Source organism: Xenopus laevis, chromosome 2L (genome assembly GCF_017654675.1).
Source record: "Xenopus laevis strain J_2021 chromosome 2L, Xenopus_laevis_v10.1, whole genome shotgun sequence".
NCBI classification, from domain to species: Eukaryota; Metazoa; Chordata; class Amphibia; order Anura; family Pipidae; genus Xenopus; species Xenopus laevis.
In genome coordinates, this window is record NC_054373.1 from 46,775,599 (window position 1) to 46,792,724 (window position 17,126).

At 39.6% G+C, this 17,126-nt stretch overlaps 1 protein-coding gene across 1 annotated transcript in view; it reads left to right on the plus strand.

Moving 5' to 3' along the window:
* Nucleotides 1–12,757, plus strand: part of myo1c.L (myosin IC L homeolog) — a gene marked incomplete at its 5' end in the record, with an annotated part of 47,775 nt that extends 35,018 nt beyond the window's left edge. Inside the window, 9 exon segments of the mRNA NM_001089049.1 lie at nucleotides 1,643–1,802; nucleotides 2,141–2,224; nucleotides 3,919–4,012; nucleotides 4,597–4,652; nucleotides 4,846–4,981; nucleotides 7,328–7,398; nucleotides 10,418–10,515; nucleotides 10,795–10,894; nucleotides 11,197–12,757. Coding sequence (NP_001082518.1) covers nucleotides 1,643–1,802; nucleotides 2,141–2,224; nucleotides 3,919–4,012; nucleotides 4,597–4,652; nucleotides 4,846–4,981; nucleotides 7,328–7,398; nucleotides 10,418–10,515; nucleotides 10,795–10,894; nucleotides 11,197–11,223 — 826 coding nt within the window. The 3' untranslated portion in view covers nucleotides 11,224–12,757.
* Between the last annotated feature and the right edge of the window lie 4,369 nt (nucleotides 12,758–17,126).

Here is a 17,126-nt window from a genome sequence, read left to right on the forward strand (position 1 = left end):
GTGCCCCATACTTGAAAATTTCCTAGGCCCCCTGGGCTGCAGCCACTGGAAGCCCCACCTACAGGTCAGCCCTCCCCACCCCACAGGTCCACCCCCACCACACCCACATGGTAAAAAATAAAAAAAAATTGGTGGCCAGGCCCCCCCCCCACGTAATAGGAAAATTGGTGGCTATGGCCCCCCTTAACCGTCCATGTAAAAAAACTTGCCCCCCCCCAGAAGTTTAAAAAAAGGTGCCCAGGGCCCCACCACACAACAGGAACCACAAAGGGTTACCTTTAGGGGGGCCCTGCCATGTTACACTTACTTCATTAGCGTGGCCCACCTGCTGTAAGTGAGCTGCCGACTACAGAAGGGAGGAGGGAAGCACAGGTGGCTGCATCTTCTTCCAGTAACAGCATTTTCTTCCCTTATTGGTCACAGAATTTCAAGTCCCGGTAAAGCTGCATGGTGATTGGATGAGCTGGAGGGGAAGTTTAAACCTTCTGTCCACTACTTTCCTTAGGGAAAGTAGTGGACAGAAGATACCTCCCTCTGTGTTCCCGCCCTGCCTTCCCGAAGTCGGCAGCTCTCAGAAAGCAGGGGGGCCGGCTCAAGTAAGTACGGTGTGGCCAGGCCCCCCTTACCCTGGGGGCCCCCTACAACTCTCTCCCCCTGTTCCAATATAAACGTTGGTTATTTGAAGCACTTATAATAGGGTACATATGAAGTGAAGTGCTTCCTCCTAGGGGGTCCCATAATGAATCACTACAGCAAATTGTTGTTTTAGCCAAATTTCTGAAAAGTGCTTTGTGTAGAATTGAGGCATGAATCCATTCATTTACTGAAAGTACATAGTGTACTTATTGCTGATATTAAAGCATAAAGTCCTATGAGACACAATGAGAGTGCAACCAATTGTATTTGCCATAGTCATGGCCTTTTTGATGAAAGCCAATTTAGGGTGTTTTGTTTAGCCACAGCTGCTCAGTACTGCCACATGATATATAGCCATGTGTGCCATTAGACTAAATCCCAGTTATACTGTATCTACAGACTATCCTTATAATTTACAAGATTACTATAATAAATTACTGTAATCATTTTAACAAGACCCTCCCTGTTTTATTTAAAGTGAAAGAAAAGGCCCTTGGTTTCACAGAAACATATAATTATGACTTCAACGCTTCATGTTTTTTTTTATCTTTCCTTGAACCAGCCCCCAGTTATTGGATTTGTTTACTAACACTGGAAAATATTGTATTGCCATAACCAGTACTAGATATGGTTTCAGTATTCTACCCAGACACTGATCAAAGCTAATTGCCTGTGGTTACTGCACTGGGGCAATTTTGCAACCTATTGAGTCTTTGCCCTAAGCCTTGATGTAAACAGTGTATGCTGCCCCTCTCCCCAAGCCCAACATCACTGCTGCAACAGCTATTGCTGAACATCTATGGAGTCCAGCACAGGTTAGTAATTGGGACCTAGATGGTACACAAGGAGTTTTTAATAGGTAATCGATGGCAGGTGTAAGATTATTGCCAGAAAGCTTTGTAGAGACAGGTGTTCTACAAACTAGAATTTTGGTATGCAGAGTTGTTGTTGGATTTTCATTTAACTATAGTGCTGTAAAAAAAACATGCTCATTTTCATGTTATAGGTTTATCAGGGGCTTCATTTACCGTAACTACGACCGATGCCCAGAGAATGAGTACTTCCTGGATTATATCCGCTACTCTTTCCTGATGAATCTGAGACGCAATATGCCAAAAAGCGTGTTGGATAAATCATGGCCTGTACCACCCCCATCACTACAAGAGGTGAGACTGGATAGCTGATCAGCAACTTACTATCAGACATAAGGAGTGAGGGTTGTGGCAGTCATTGCACCTGCCACAAGCTGCTACTAAATTGTTTGTGTGCCAGTAGAAAGCTTTTTCTAAAATTCAGATAGAAAACTTGCACACATCTGAACATGCTTTGCAACTGCCTCATATTTACTATTTATTTAAGGTAGAAGCATTAAGGCATAGTTTTTGTTTGTAAATTACACCTTTTACTAATTTGTCCTTATTTCTACCTTGCTATGTTACAATACAACCTAAAAGTAACAACCAAAATTATACTAATATTGTGTACTAATGTGTGTTTCCTGCAGGCTTCAGAGCTATTGAGAGAAATGTGCATGAACAATATGGTGTGGGCGTACTGCAGAAGAATCAGTCCTGAAATGAAACAACAGGTATATTGTCATCATATTGAGAGCACTTAACCAGATCTGCTTTTTATTATTTTAGATTTTAACACTGAAACTGTATTCCTAAGACTTGCTTCTGTTCTTCAGATATTCAGTAATATGCAGTGGCGGAACTACCGGGGGAGCAGGGTGTGCAAATGGGCTAGGGCCTCGCCAATTTCCGGGAAGATAATTGCGTACGGGGGGGCCGGGGGCCTGGCTGCACGTTTCGCACCAGGGCCCGCCCCCCTCTAGTTACGTTACTGGTAATATGCAGTGCCGTTGCTGCTATCAGCGGCAGCAACAAGCTGCATCCTCCGTCATCTCAGGTCATTTTGTCTGGTCATGTCACTTTAGGATGGAACTGCTTTCTGGCAGGCTGTTGTTTCTCCTACTCAATGAAGGTGTCACAGTGGGACCTGGATTTTAACTATAGAGTGCTGTTCTTATATCTACCAGGGAGCTGTTATTTTGTGTTAGAAAGCTGCTGTCTTGTTAACTTCCTATTGTTCTGTTGTTAAAAATGATTTCCTTTTTCTCTGTAATAATAAAACAGTACCTTGTACTTGATCCCAACTAAGATATAATGAATCCTTATTGGAAGTAAAACCAGCCTATTGGATTTATTTAATGTTTAAATGAATTTCTAGTAGACTTAAGGCATGAAGACCCAAATTACGGAAAGATACGCTATCCGGAAAATCCCAGGTCCCGAGCATTCTGGATAACAGGTCCCATACCTGTACTATTAAAGCTAAAAATCAGCCTTTGGCTAATGGCCTATGGGTAGTTTTTTCCTTTTTTTTTTTCCTTTTTTTTTTAAGCCAGCACAAAAAGTTGATCCACTACCTTCCACACCTTGTATGTATGTGCACTGACAGGCAGTCAATCAGCCTGTTAGCTCACACATTGTGATTGTGGCACAAAACGCCTGCTTAAGGCAGCGGATTGACTTTTCTTTGCTGGCTTTTATACACCAGCAGACAAAATGAGCCATGTGCCATTAACTTTAGTGCCTGTGCTCAGTATGTGAGGCCAGATATGATGGGACTGGCTTATCAATATCCAATTTGTAAGGTTTAAAACATACGTGTGTGATCATGATGCTCAAAGATCGTGTTTAGCAGGTAGCATATGCAGCCATTTTTAGATTTCTGTTTCATAAACTGGAAAAAAAATAAACCCAATTAATTTGTGGGGTAAGTTTAAGAATAAATTACAGTGACACCTCAATTTTCCATCCCCTAGTTTAAAGTTTTCCCACATTTTATACTTATTTGTGGTCTCACCAATGTATGTATTTTGCATTTCCCTGATTTTTCATTTTCACAGATTTTGCCCATTTTTTTCTGGTTCCCTACAAAAACGTGAAATGGAGGTTAGCTGTACAGTGATTTTTGCTTTTGAGAGAATATTTTGTATAAATATTACGAGAAGAATTTACAATTCTATCATTTTGCTTGTAGTTTCTTTCCCATGCAGACACGGTCTGTGGCTGGTTGGCTTGGGTTGGGATAGGATGTGATGTGAATAAAGAAAAAAGTATTCGCTTTGCAGAATGTTCATGGACTTGCATGGAATATGATTTTTTTTCCCATATAAAACGCATAGTCTTTTAGGTTCCACACTACTTAACATTGACCATGTGTTATTCTTTCTTTCTTTCTTTCTTTCTTTCATTCTTTCTTTTCTCTCTGCAGTTGGAACAAAAAGTTGTTGCTAGTGAAATATTTAAGGAAAAAAAAGACAACTACCCACAAAGTGTTCCAAGACTGTTTATCAACACCAGGCTTGGTAAGTGTAGATACCTTAACAACCACATTTACTTCTCTGGTTGACATCAGAAAAAAGCCAATCCTCTGTTCCTCGCTCTCTGAATGTGCATGTGTGCTGTGCATGTGTCCTGCGCAAATCCACAGGCCAATTTCAGCCCCTTACTGCGAGCAATTCCTTATACTCTTCTTTTTTTTAGCATCTGGTACCCTTGTGTCGGCTCCAATGAGACTCTTGGCGGAGTGTGTTAGCTTTGGAGCAGACACAAGGGTCCTAGACGCAAAAGAAGCGGATGCTGCTCGTGGTGAGGGACTGAAATCGGCCTGGGGATATCAGCAGGCTGATTTTGACTCAGTCTGGCCCTAGCCTAAAAAAATACACCAGCCCAGGATACTTTTGTCTTAGAACCACTCTTTATTACACAAATGTTTGGTTATCTGCCTCTCTAGATACAAGTCTCTTGAATAATGTAGCAGTTTACATCTTTGTAGGTATATTTTGCTCCAAATTTCAGTGCAAGTTGATTGTAGTTATTTCTCAACATTGGTGTTTTGAACAGGTATATCTTTGTTTCCAACAACTCTAACTCTGCTTTTACTTTGAAGGTATTGAAGAAATAAATGCTAAAATTCTTCAAACCATGGAAAACCAAACACTAACAGTAAGGTTCCTTTTCTATTTATTTGTCTCATCATTTTCAGTGTTTTTGGCTGTGTTGGTTGTCAATGGGGGAGGTGGGAAAAAAATTGTTACCCGTTCTGCACACCTTGCATTGCTTGAGAGTCACATTTTGGTTATTGCATTTGAGTTTTCTTATTCCTTTTTACACTTAAGTAACAAATTTATCTTTTCAGTATGCTGTGCCTGTAGTCAAGTACGACCGTAAAGGGTATAAGCCGCGGCGGAGGCAACTGCTGCTCACACACAACACCGCCTACATTGTGGAAGAAGCCAAACTCAAGCAGAGGATTGATTATGCCAATCTGACTGGTATGCATTTCTGTTCCATTATATAAATCTCGATCACGCAGTGGCCAAGTTAAAATGATATGGAAATTGCTGTTCCAAGTCTCTCACGGCTACTGTGAACTCTGTATAGTACTATGTGCATAACAACACTTAGTCCAGTCAGAATTCTAGACTATAAACCAGGGGTGCCCAGGACGGCGATCTGGGGCCCAGGTTCGGCAGTGAGCGAGGGAGGCGATCTGGCTTGGCTGGGCTGAAAAGAAGGAGCTGCATGGAGAGGAGGGTGGAAGGGCGGCAAAACTACTCCCTCCGCCTTCCTGCTTCTGGCTTACTGAAAATCTCTGCACTCTCCAGGACACGCCGGTTACCATGGAAACGCATTGTGGCCGTGCTCGACGCACTCTGTGCATGCGAGTAACTGTGCAAATAAAAGAGTGTGGGGAATCATACGGCGGACCTGTAGCAATGCCACTTCATATTCCCTCTCATCACTGCAGCTGTGTATGAAGGGCGGCCATGGCCTCAGATGCGGAATAGGTGCTGGACTGTATTAGTGCTCTCAGTAATGGAATCTTATTTCAGCAATTAGAGGATTTAATAACTGAAGTTTATTAGGAATACTAACTACTGTAATGTTTTCAGTCCCAATACTTAAACATTTTCTTGGTGTCTGTGCAGGTTTTACAGTAGATTAGTACTGAGTCAGATATGCTTTCAGACAATTATGTCTGAAAGCATATCTGTTGTCTCAACGCTAACTTTGTACAAGCCATTTTCTCTTGGAAAGATAAGCAAATCCATTAATCGTCCCTAGTCTCCTTTATTTTTTTTTTATTGTTTTTTTTTGTAAGAGAATCTGTCTTTGCATGCATATTTTAAACAAGTTAAAAGAAATGAATGTACTATTCCCACACCACCACATTTTGCTATGGCACAGCAAATAGTACTGTTAATGATAATGGGTGGGGAATACAGTAACAGGGGGAAGGGAGTGTGTTCAAACTTTAATAACCTGGCAAATTTTGTAAAATGAACATGGTAATTAGGGGGTGTGGCCACAATAATGGGCGTGGTCAAAAAATTGCTGCGCGCTATTAAGGTAGATCTGATGGGGGCCAGGCGCTGAGAGTAGATCCCAATGTAACAAAGTCTGGGCACCCCTGTTATAAACTGTTTTAAATCAACAAATATCATTAATTTCTTGATTCTGTCTTGATTTTTATGATGTAGTTTTTTTTCTAAATTATACTGTTTATAGTGGCAATGCTACAAAGGTCCGGGCCTAGGGCAGCAAGACTGTAGGGGCGGCAGGTTGCCCAGCCTGATTCTAAGTCCGTGCACGCTCCTGCGGGGCTCAAGGTATTGTGTGAGAAGTTTCTGGGAGCTAGGGCCCTGTAGCACGAGGCGGCCTAGGGGCGTGCAAAACTGAAATCTGGGCCTGACTGTTTACACTGCAAATAATTCACTCTAAAATATAAAATTTAATTCCTCAACCAGCAAGCGTAGGCAGCCACAGGCCCGGATTTGTGGCAATCCTACAAAGGTTCGGGCCTAGGGCGACAAAATTTGAGGGGCGGCATGCCGCCCAGCCGCATCTACAACAGCCCTGGGGAATGTGAGCTTGTGGGGAATGTGCACGTTTGCAGGCGCTAGAACTTGGCGCACTCGCATGCGCTCCTACGGGGGTAGGACCCAGGCGGCCTAGGGGCATGAAAAGCTTAAATCTGGCCCTGGGCAGCCATCTCAGGTCATTTTGCCTGGTCATGTGCTTTCAGAAAGAGCCAGCACTTTAGGATGGAACTGCTTTCTGACAGGCTGTTGTTTCTCTTATTCAATATAACTGAATGTGCTGCAGTGGGACCTGTATTTTACAATTGACAACTTTTCTTAGATCTACAAGGCAGCTGTTATCTTGTGTCAGGGAGCTGCTATCTAGTTACCGTCCCATTGTTGATGGTGAAGGACAAAGATTATTACAGGCTGATTAATAAGTCCAATATTGTGTTATACTCTGTGGGTGGGGTGATTTTTATTTTATTATTTACTTGTTTCCTGGTATTTATATAATGCCAACACAGGGAGAACTTACAAACTCCTTACAGATGCTGCCCAATAGGAAATCGACCTCAGGATCCCAGCTCAAGTCATATGGGTATTTTTTCGCAAGAAAAAAAAACTGCAGTATAACACATATTAACATGCCGTTAATCTACTATGATTTATCTTATGAACAAGGTTTCTGATCCTATAGTATGTCTACAATTTCTCAAATAAGACAAGACACGAGTCCTCTTGTTTGCCAGAAAAGAAAACAAATAGGCTGGACACTAGAAAATGCAGTCACTGAGTCTCTTATCTGTTCTGCAGGTATCTCTGTCAGCAGTTTAAGTGACAACCTTTTTGTGATCCATGTGAAATGTGAAGATAACAAGCAAAAGGTAAATCGCCAACATCTGACCTTCTGATACTGTACTGTATGCCTTTGCACTTTGAAATGTGCCTCACCAAAGTAACATGAAATCTTCTAAATGCATGCAAATACAAATAGTCAAGCCAACTTGTGATTGTGCCAATGCACCAAGCAGACAAATTTCTGTATAGTGCCGTAAGGAATATTTAGAATCTGCTCTCACTGCGGCCCCAAAAATCTACATCGAAGTGAACCAGAGTCCGTAATTAGCATGGGGTACTTTTGTTAGACCTTATACTGACACTTTCAGAAATTCTATTCACGCATAGCATAGGTCCTCAGATAGACATGGCTTTCTGTTGCTGCAGGAAACATAGTATGCCCGTTTTTATTGCTTGATTGTTTCCATTTAGTTAAGGCTGCTTTTAGCTCATAACAAGGTTATATATTTAGGAATGTGTTAAATCAGCCATTTGACAGTAGTTTTAAAATATGTAGGGCCTGCAAATATGTGTTCATCCCAACCTCATCCTAACTGGTCTTCAGGCTGGGCTTTTAAAGGACAAGGAAAGTTAAACTAAAGAAGTAGCTAGAAATGTTGTACATTTATGTTTTGTGCTCTGTACCAGCCCAAGGCAACCACAGCCCTTTAGCAGTAAAGATCTGTATCTCCAAAGATGCCGCAGTAGCGGCCTCATCTTCTTTTCTGCTGATTCACCGCACATGCTCTGTGCTGCTGTCATGTACTGAGCTTAGGGACCCACTCACAATATACAGTACACATAGAATAGAAATGTCACAATATAAGGCTGATTAGTAATTAATACAGATAATTACTACATGGGAGGACAGAAACCAGTGCAATTAGCATCAGAATTTAATAATCAGCCCTGTAGCATGAGTTTATATTACAGACCAACCTCATTTTCTGCTTGATAATTAGTGACGACCCCTAAGCTTAGCTTCTCAACAGCTGCTCAGAGCCCACCGAGCATGTGAGTGTCGCAGACACTTTCCAAGATGGTGACCCCTTGTGACAAGTTTGAAGTCCTGGATCATTGCTGCTATTGAGAAGCTTAAAATTTATGCTGGTGCAATAAGTTCAGTATATAAAATATGGCATTTTTAGCCCTATTCATTTTTAGGGCTTAGTTCTCCTTTAAAGGGTTAGATCACCTTTGCATAACTGTTCTAGAATGTGCTCTTTTTAGCTGGTGTCCTTTTTTTTATGTAGATTTTTTAAATATTTTCCTTTAAATTCTACTTTTTTCCACTCTTAAAATGGGGACCCCTGATCTTGCCAAAAAAAAGATAGCACTGTGAGGCTGCAATTGTTTTATTGTTGTTTTTTTTTTATCATTCAAGCTCATCTCCTGTTTATATTCCAGTCTCTCATTCCAGCCACTGCCTGGTTGTTAGGCATTGGACCCAAGCAATCGGATAGTTGTGGCGATTTAAATTTTTTGAAATGGCTGAAAACAAAACCTGAAATAATTCGAAATCACAAAAAAAAAGTTAAAAAAATAAAGATAGTTATAAATTAAAATTAAAGCTGAATAATGAGGCAGTCTCCCCAAATCTCATACTCCATGGTCAAAATGGCCTTCAGGCTAAGATTCCAGCCAATGCTTTGAGCCCTCTTCCGTATGATAATTCCAGAGCTTGTATATATTACAAGCACATGGGCCATTTCAAGCACTTGTCATGAGTTGTAGCTTTGTGAGCAAGGAATAAAACAATACAAATCACCTCTTCTTTAACTTTGCCATGTTTTCAAGCAAATTAATTTCATTTCAATCCGTGTTCCTGTGCAATAACCGCAAGCATGAAATTGCACCTTTCAAGTAAAAGTTGAAGGGGTAATATAAAGCTTTGGCCCACACCCAAAGAGCTACAAATGCTGGGGGACACAGAATGTTGCAAATCACCCTGCGTGCCTTTAAAGGATAAGTAAACGTTTAAAATAAATGAATGTAAAATTGATGAGAGTGCTATTCTAAGGTCTCTTGTCATTTACATTCATTATGTATTTTCTTTTTATTCCAAGCTATTAAGCAATACATGTGCTGTTAATAATAAATGAATTTTGTTCCAACAGCGCCACTTGCTGGTCAGTTTCTGACCAGTCTGACCACCAAATAGTAAAGGAAGTTGTCAGGAGAAAGAAAGAGGCTGCTCTGAATTTCTTCTGCTAAGGAAAACAATTAGAAATATTTCTTACATCTCTCCTAAGCAGAAGAATATCGGAGCAGCCTCTTTCTTTCTCCTGACAACTTCCTTGACTACTTGGTGGTCAGACTGGTCAGAAACTGACCAGCAGGTGGCGCTGTTGGAACAAAATTCATTCATATTAACAGCACATGTATCCCTTAATATCTTGGAATAAAAAGAAAATAGATAATGAATTTAAATGACAAAAGTGCTTAGAACAACACTCATCGATTTTACATTCACTTATTTTATAGGTTTACTTATCCTTTAACTTAAGGGAGGTCAGTTTGACAAATTTCTCTGGTGGCAAATAACTTTGTTCTTTAGGGCTCTTACAGACCAGCGTTTTAAACTGTGCTCCACGGCTGTACTCACACAGACACATGTAAACGCAAAACGTAGGTTGGGACACAGTATGTTGCATTTTACCTGTGTTTGGCGCATACATGCGTCTGTGTGAGTACAGCCCCATTGACAATAATTCAGTGCGTCTACTCCTGTGCAACACAGGGGAGCACAGGTAAAAACGCTTGTCTGTAAGAGCCCTAAGAGTAACTCACAACAGACCTGGCAGGTTTCTGCTCTTCAGCCTAATGGGTTGCATAGGGGACTGCTGCATACCCCGAGAGCAGAGACCTACAAAGAAAGCAATTTGTGTTTATTTATATATATTTATGTTGGTAAGCAAAGGACCAAGAGAATGTAGGTGCAATTTATGCAACAGATCCAGTACAGATAGCATTGTAAATATGCCAGAATCATAGCTTGATTGAAACTTGATTGAAACTTATTAGCTGTTTGGCAAAAGATATCCTTTTAATTGTTTTGGTTTTTAGGGAGATGTAGTGCTACAGAGTGATCATGTCATTGAAACCCTGACGAAAATCGCCATATCGGCTGAGAAAATCCATAACATTAACATTATTCAGGGCAGGTAAGTGCAGCTTTCTTTTTCTTACTAGCAATATAAGAAACCTTGTTAGTAGATCGTGGGCAGCTGTAACAAAGACTTCTAGAGGCTGTTGCTGCAGATCATTTATGATGTGTGGGAGACTAGAATTTGTCCCAAAGGACCCAAAAGTTTGGTGTTAAAAAAAAATAAATTAAAAGATAATTGATCTTGTACAAAGTAAATAAATGGGGAATGCTTATTGGTGCTTCCGAGTTTTGTTTTAAAGACTGGTGATTGTGACATTGTATCTGTTTTGCATAGCATCAAGTTTACAGTTGGACATGGTAAAGAAGGCATCATCGACTTCACACCAGGCTCAGAGTTACTTATCGCCAAAGCCAAGAATGGGCACCTCTCGGTGGTAAGGGTTCCCACTGATATTAATGTTTATACTATCTAAGTATCCGCTAGACAGAACAACCACTTTTGGCAGGAGTTTTTTTTTATTTATTTATTTATTTTAAATTTTTCTTCTTTCAAAACCACAATTTGTAAATCATTTTAGACTAAACTTGAGAGATGTGGGAATAAATATCTTCCAGCTGGAATTTGTGTTTGCCCCAGGACAGCAATGCTTGAACTGTCAATCCATTACATGTAATAGCAAATAATTAAATCTCCTTCCCTTTTATAATACCTTGGTTATTCATTTTTCTCTCCTAGGTTGCTCCAAGGCTCAATTCACGATGATGAAAATTGTTACCATAATAGGAATACCGTCCCCAGCCAATCAGATGACTTAACGTGAATACAATCTCTCACTGGCTGGAAAGTACTTTCTTTATTGCAATACCGACTGCTTTTATTTTTATAGTTACCAAAGACCTGCGCTGCTTAAAGCCATTTTAAAGACAGAATCATTTTATATATATATATATATTTGACACACCAAACTTTTATTTTTTAACTATAACCTGCTTTTGCACAGACTTCCTTACTATTGACTTGTTGCTGACATTTCACATTCTCTTGCTCAAGGTGTAATGCGGTTAACCAGCAAAGAAGAATTCAAGCCGCTTACACAACTATGTCAAGTAGCAAGGAAAACTATGAATCCATCACTATTTTGCGGTCAGCCTGCAGCAAAATTGAAATTAAGATAAAGAAATGATTGTTCTGCATTAATACACAGAAAGCAATATATGCAATCCATTTTTTGTCAGTTTATAGAGGTGGAGGAATAATAGGAGGATTGTATAGTTTTCAACTCCTCCAGAATGTTATGATGATATAGAGAAAAAGTAGATTTTAAGAAAAGCCTTCTACGTTAAAAAAAAAAAAAAGCCATACATAAGTGAACAGTAGACTATGTTAAATAAACAAAAGATTTTGGGGCACCATATCGAGTGCATTGTACAATTTAAACATTGCAAGATGTGCAATACATTGTCCTTTTTTGTTTTGAGGGCATGCCACTTAAACTTAGTTTTTTAGGGAATTTAAAAAGTACTGTCTGTATAGTAAACATACTGACCCAAAGAAAGTGTAAGTTTGCCTTAATAAGAAAACTCTGCATGTGTTCATATGATTCCATGGAATGCTTTCTATGCAACACTAATTATTTCTAACTGCCAGGGTTCCCCCTGCTATTTCACAGTACTGTTTTATTCACATGTAATAAATGTTTTGCTTGCAGAGAAGACATGGATTTTTTCAGCGCAATATCTGTTCTAAGTAGAACTGGGCAAATGCTTAAATATTCCACGTATGCTTTGAGATGCACTGACATGCAATATTTTGTGTTTTTTTTGGGGTTTTTTTTTTTACAATTTACACTATTCACTATCATTTCAAGGCGTCTTTTGTATGAAGCACATGTTATTAAAAAAGGGCTTGTGAACCAAAACAACTGCCAACTGGTGCTCGAGGAAAAGAAGCAACACCAGAGAAAATGTAACTTTTAATCATTTTGATTGCTCAGAATGCTTTTATTTATAATTATTTTATGCCTAATTTATCCATTCTAAATCCTATTTGATCCTTATGCTATGTGGGACACTACAAACGCAACACATGGAGTGAAAGAGAATAAGATCAGCTTTAAAATGAAAATGTTAACTGCTGTAAATGGTTTCCAGTCTGTTGTGGCTGTAAATAAAAATCGGCCTTTTTCAGTTTAGACACTGTCTATGGACTGAGAAATGTAATTGGTACCATCCAGATTTCTTGTCTTCTTTGTCAGTAGGTTTTTTCAACATGCATTAAAATGCTTTATTACAGATAATCGCTTTTGCCTTTCCATCAGTTTGTGATTCCTGCCTACTAATTGCAACTGTCAGTTAATATGTCATTCTTTGTGCTTCCCCATTTCTGCCCAAACAACCATCTGTTTCTTTCAAATACGGCTTGTTGTTTTGTAATTGGGCTTATAGAGTCTGTCTTTGTAGAACTCTTTGTGTGTTGCCCTTTGCCACTCCCCTTTATATGTTACTTGGCCAAATGAGTCTGTTTATGTAAATGAATGTCTTCATTTAAATATGTAATAGTTAGCAACCTTTTATGGGGGTATTTACCATATGGGACAAAAAGCCCCAGTCTAAAAGGAACTTTTTGGAAATATTGAACGGCCGCTGCTATGACTGGTCTGTTATGGTGATGATCTAGACCAGGTGATTGGCTATTTGGTAGCCCTATGTGTACTGGTAGCTACAGGAGGCTCTGTTTGGCAGTACACCTGTTTTATATGGAACCAAAACTTGCCTCAAAGCCAGTAATTCAAAAATAAGCACCTGCATGGTAAACAACATGTTGCTCACAAGTTACTGGTTGGGGATCACTGATCTAGACAGAGAGCAAGATCCAGCTATAGGATTACCAGTGCTTTTTCTGAGAGAGTAAGCATTTGTTATTGCACAGAGAGGCTGACTTGAATATGATTAAAGGCCATCTTAAAATTATCATGTAAAATTTCAAAGGGATGTTTTAGACTCTAGTTACAGTGACATGCAAATAATCATGGCTTACTGCAAGCAGGCCACTCACTCCCCATCTTCCACTGGATAACCTATCACCTATTGTGTATACAATCCTATTAAATAAGCCTGAGTTAAGGCTCCAGTATGGTCTTATAATTACATATGGCGACTGGAGTTGTGATAGTGTATTCAAGTAGCAGAATAAGAGAGAGAAACTGTTTTCACATTGATTTACCTTCATTACATATGAATTACAGCTACCTGTGGCACAGTTCTTTACCCCAGATAGCCAAGATACAGGTATGGGACCTATTATCCAGAATACTTGGGACCTGGAGCTTTGCGGATAACAGGTCTTTCCGTAATTTGGATCTTCCCACCTTAAGTCTACTAGAAAATCATGTAAACATTAAATACACCCAATAGACTGGTTTTGCTTCCAATAAGGATTAATTAGATCTTAGTTGGGATCAAGTACAAGTTACTGTTTTATTACAGAGCAAAAGGAAATAATTTTTTAAAATTTGGATTATTTGATTATAATGGAGTCTATGGAAGACGGCCTTTCCGTAATTCGGAACTTTCTGGATAACGGGTTTCCGGATAACTGATCCCATACCTGTACCAACCAAAGTCTCCCAAGATAAAGCCACAATTTACCCGTTGCAGAGTACCTGTCTGTTCTGAGCTGTCTTTGACAGGGACAAGCTGCATTCATCTCACAGAGAAATAGCTGAACTCTCGTAAACACTAAAGAATCGAATAGAAATGGGTGTTCTCTACGTAGTCACTAAACAGGTTGTTCACCTTTTATATGGAATTTTACAATGCAGGTATTCTGAGACAATTTGCAATTGTTTTTTTATTATTTGTGTTTTTTTTAGTTATTAAGCGTTTTATTCAGCTGCTCTCCAGTTTTCAGTTTCAGCAATCTGGTTGCTAGGGTCCAAATTACCCTAGCAACCATGCATTGATTTAATTATCAGGCTGCAATATGAATATGAGAGGGACCTGAATAGAAAGACAAGAAATAATAATTAGCAATAATAATACATTTGCAGCCTTATAGAGCATTTGTTTTCAAACCAGGTCACTGAAAAGCTGGAAAGTTAGAAGAATAATGCAAATAAGTACAAACCTATAACAAAAATAAATAATGAAGACCAATTGAAAAGGTGCTTAAAATTGGCCATTCTATAACATACTAAACATTAACTTAAAGGTGAAGTAACCATTTATCTTATACAAGCATGAGCAAAGAAGGCTGCTTAGGTTGGGAGTTGCTAACAACATTGTCTGGCCATTCAAATCAGATTACTGGAAAAATGAAGCACAGCATTTAATGGCTTTTTTCTGCATCTACTGAATGGTAACGATAGGTAGCAACTAGTCCTGATTCAAAGCATAAATATCACTAAAATATTCATCATCGTAAAAACCCTGCATCAAGTACAAATAGAATAAATAAAAACTAGTGTTTTAAATGCATTGGGTGCCAGATACGTGCGTGCGTGTGCTCTATGGGTGTGAGTGTTTGTTGCTCATGTATGTTTTATTCAACATAGTGAACAAGGTATGTACACTGTTTCATTTATTTAGGTTCCCTCCCTGTTAGGGACATAGCTGACCTTGCAAAGAAGGCAATAAATAAAGGACTTATACTTATGGCATGTGACTGTGCAGGACTCTCTTTTTTTGTTTAAATTGAGGCAACATTCAGAGAATGAATGCAATAAAGGTCATTGTTTGTCTGTAGGGTTTAGCATGTACTTTTCTCCATAGGTGTTGAATCTGGGGACCAGACCAAAGGATAAGCAATTTCATGCAGTCCAGCTTTTGTAGGGATATATGTGCATGCTAAGCAAGCAGGGCGACCGTATGATAGTTGTAGCAGCTTATGCTCCCAAAGGTGGCTTTCTCCTTTTCACTGCAAAAAATGTATGTTCATTTTTTTTTCATACCAAAAAGCAGTGGTGGGGCCTATAATTCCCAGGGGGGCCAGTTTGGTGGTGGGATGTGAGTGGAGCAGGACCGGGTATAGAGGCAGAGCCCAGGGCTCACAAAAGCATCAATCCTCCCCTGCCTAATAGTACCATTGTGTTGGTGCTACACACACTTACAGTTTCATGTAGGGATGTACCGAATCCAGGATTCGGCCTTCTTTGGCAGAATGCTTGTGCCGAACCAAAACTGAATCCTATTTACAGAGTCAAATTAGGGGTGGGAAGGGAAATCACATGACACAATGAACTAAAATCTTTTTTTCCCACTTTTTCCTTTCCCTCCCCTAATTTACATATGTAAATTCAGATTCGGTTCAGTTTTTCGGCCGAATATTTCACAAAGGATTTTGGGATTCGGCCTAATCCCAAATAGTGGCTTCGGTGCATCCCTAGTTTCATGCTTATATGTTGATATTCCCTCTGTGCTTATTGGCAATACATAGCCTGCTGGTAACCAAAGGGTTTAATTACATATTGTTTTTTATATTTACATATTTCAATATGTATGTATGTGACAAGTCATAATTTCCAAGAAGTGATGTCTGGTTTTAAGATTTTCTGAGCCTTGAAACCAAAATAACATTTTACCTAATGAAGTAAAATATAACGCTTACAACTTTCCAATATGTGTTCAGTACAATTTTCAGTGGTTTATGGTAATATAAATATGAGCTGCTATACAAACCGGTATCTCTTGCTATTTTCTACACTGTTTATTCTGACTAAATTAAAATAATGTACCTGTAGCTGTGCTGTGCTGTAGCAAAGGCTCCATGTCCCACAATGCCTTGCATTCTTCAGTGACTCTCCCTCTACCAGCTCTGTTAAAGGGGAACTCCAAGTTCCAAACCAAAATTTGATATAGGCCCACATAACACAGAAACCCAGTTATCAGTTTCTAACAAAAGTATGAATAAATGCCATTTTCTATGCTGAAATCCAGCTGGTTAACAGTTCTCTTTCTGCATCATTTGAAATCCTGGCAGGGAAGGAGGGACTAAACACTGATGTTACAAATTGTAACAACTTCTCCACAGCTTACAGACTGCATGCAGGAACTACATCACCCACAATGCATTGCGCTGTGATGTTCCATTCCTTATTGAAATCATGTGTGCAGGGAATTGTGGGGTTTGGAGGATTCAGCTAAGGACAGATGGCTGCTGATACAAAGTAACGGTAGTCAGCCAGCTCAGCAAAGTAGTCAGACAGTTAAAGTAGAATTCAACCCTAAAGTTAAAAACCCATTCCCTATATAGATCCCTCCTCCTCCCAGCCTAAGTGTTAACCCAGGCAAATGCCCCTAACGTTTTACTTACCCCTCGGTGCGGATTCAGGTATTGAAGTTCACGGGGGCCATCTTCAGCAGCTTCGTAATCTTGCACCAACTGCGTATGCAATGTCTCATTCCAAAGATTTCCGAAGAGAAGAAGATGGTGCCCGTGAACTCAGATGCCTGAATCTGCACCGACGGGTAAGTAAAATGTTTGGGGCATTTGCCCGTGGTTAACACTTAGGCTGGAGGGAGGGGGGGTCTATGTGGGGTAGGGGTTTAACTTCAGAGTTGAATTCTCCTTTAAGCAGGGGGCTAGGCTTAAGGAATTGTTCCAAACCATTAAAAAAAAATGCATATTTTTTAATTGATGTGTATTGCCAAGTTGTTTGAAATTATGTT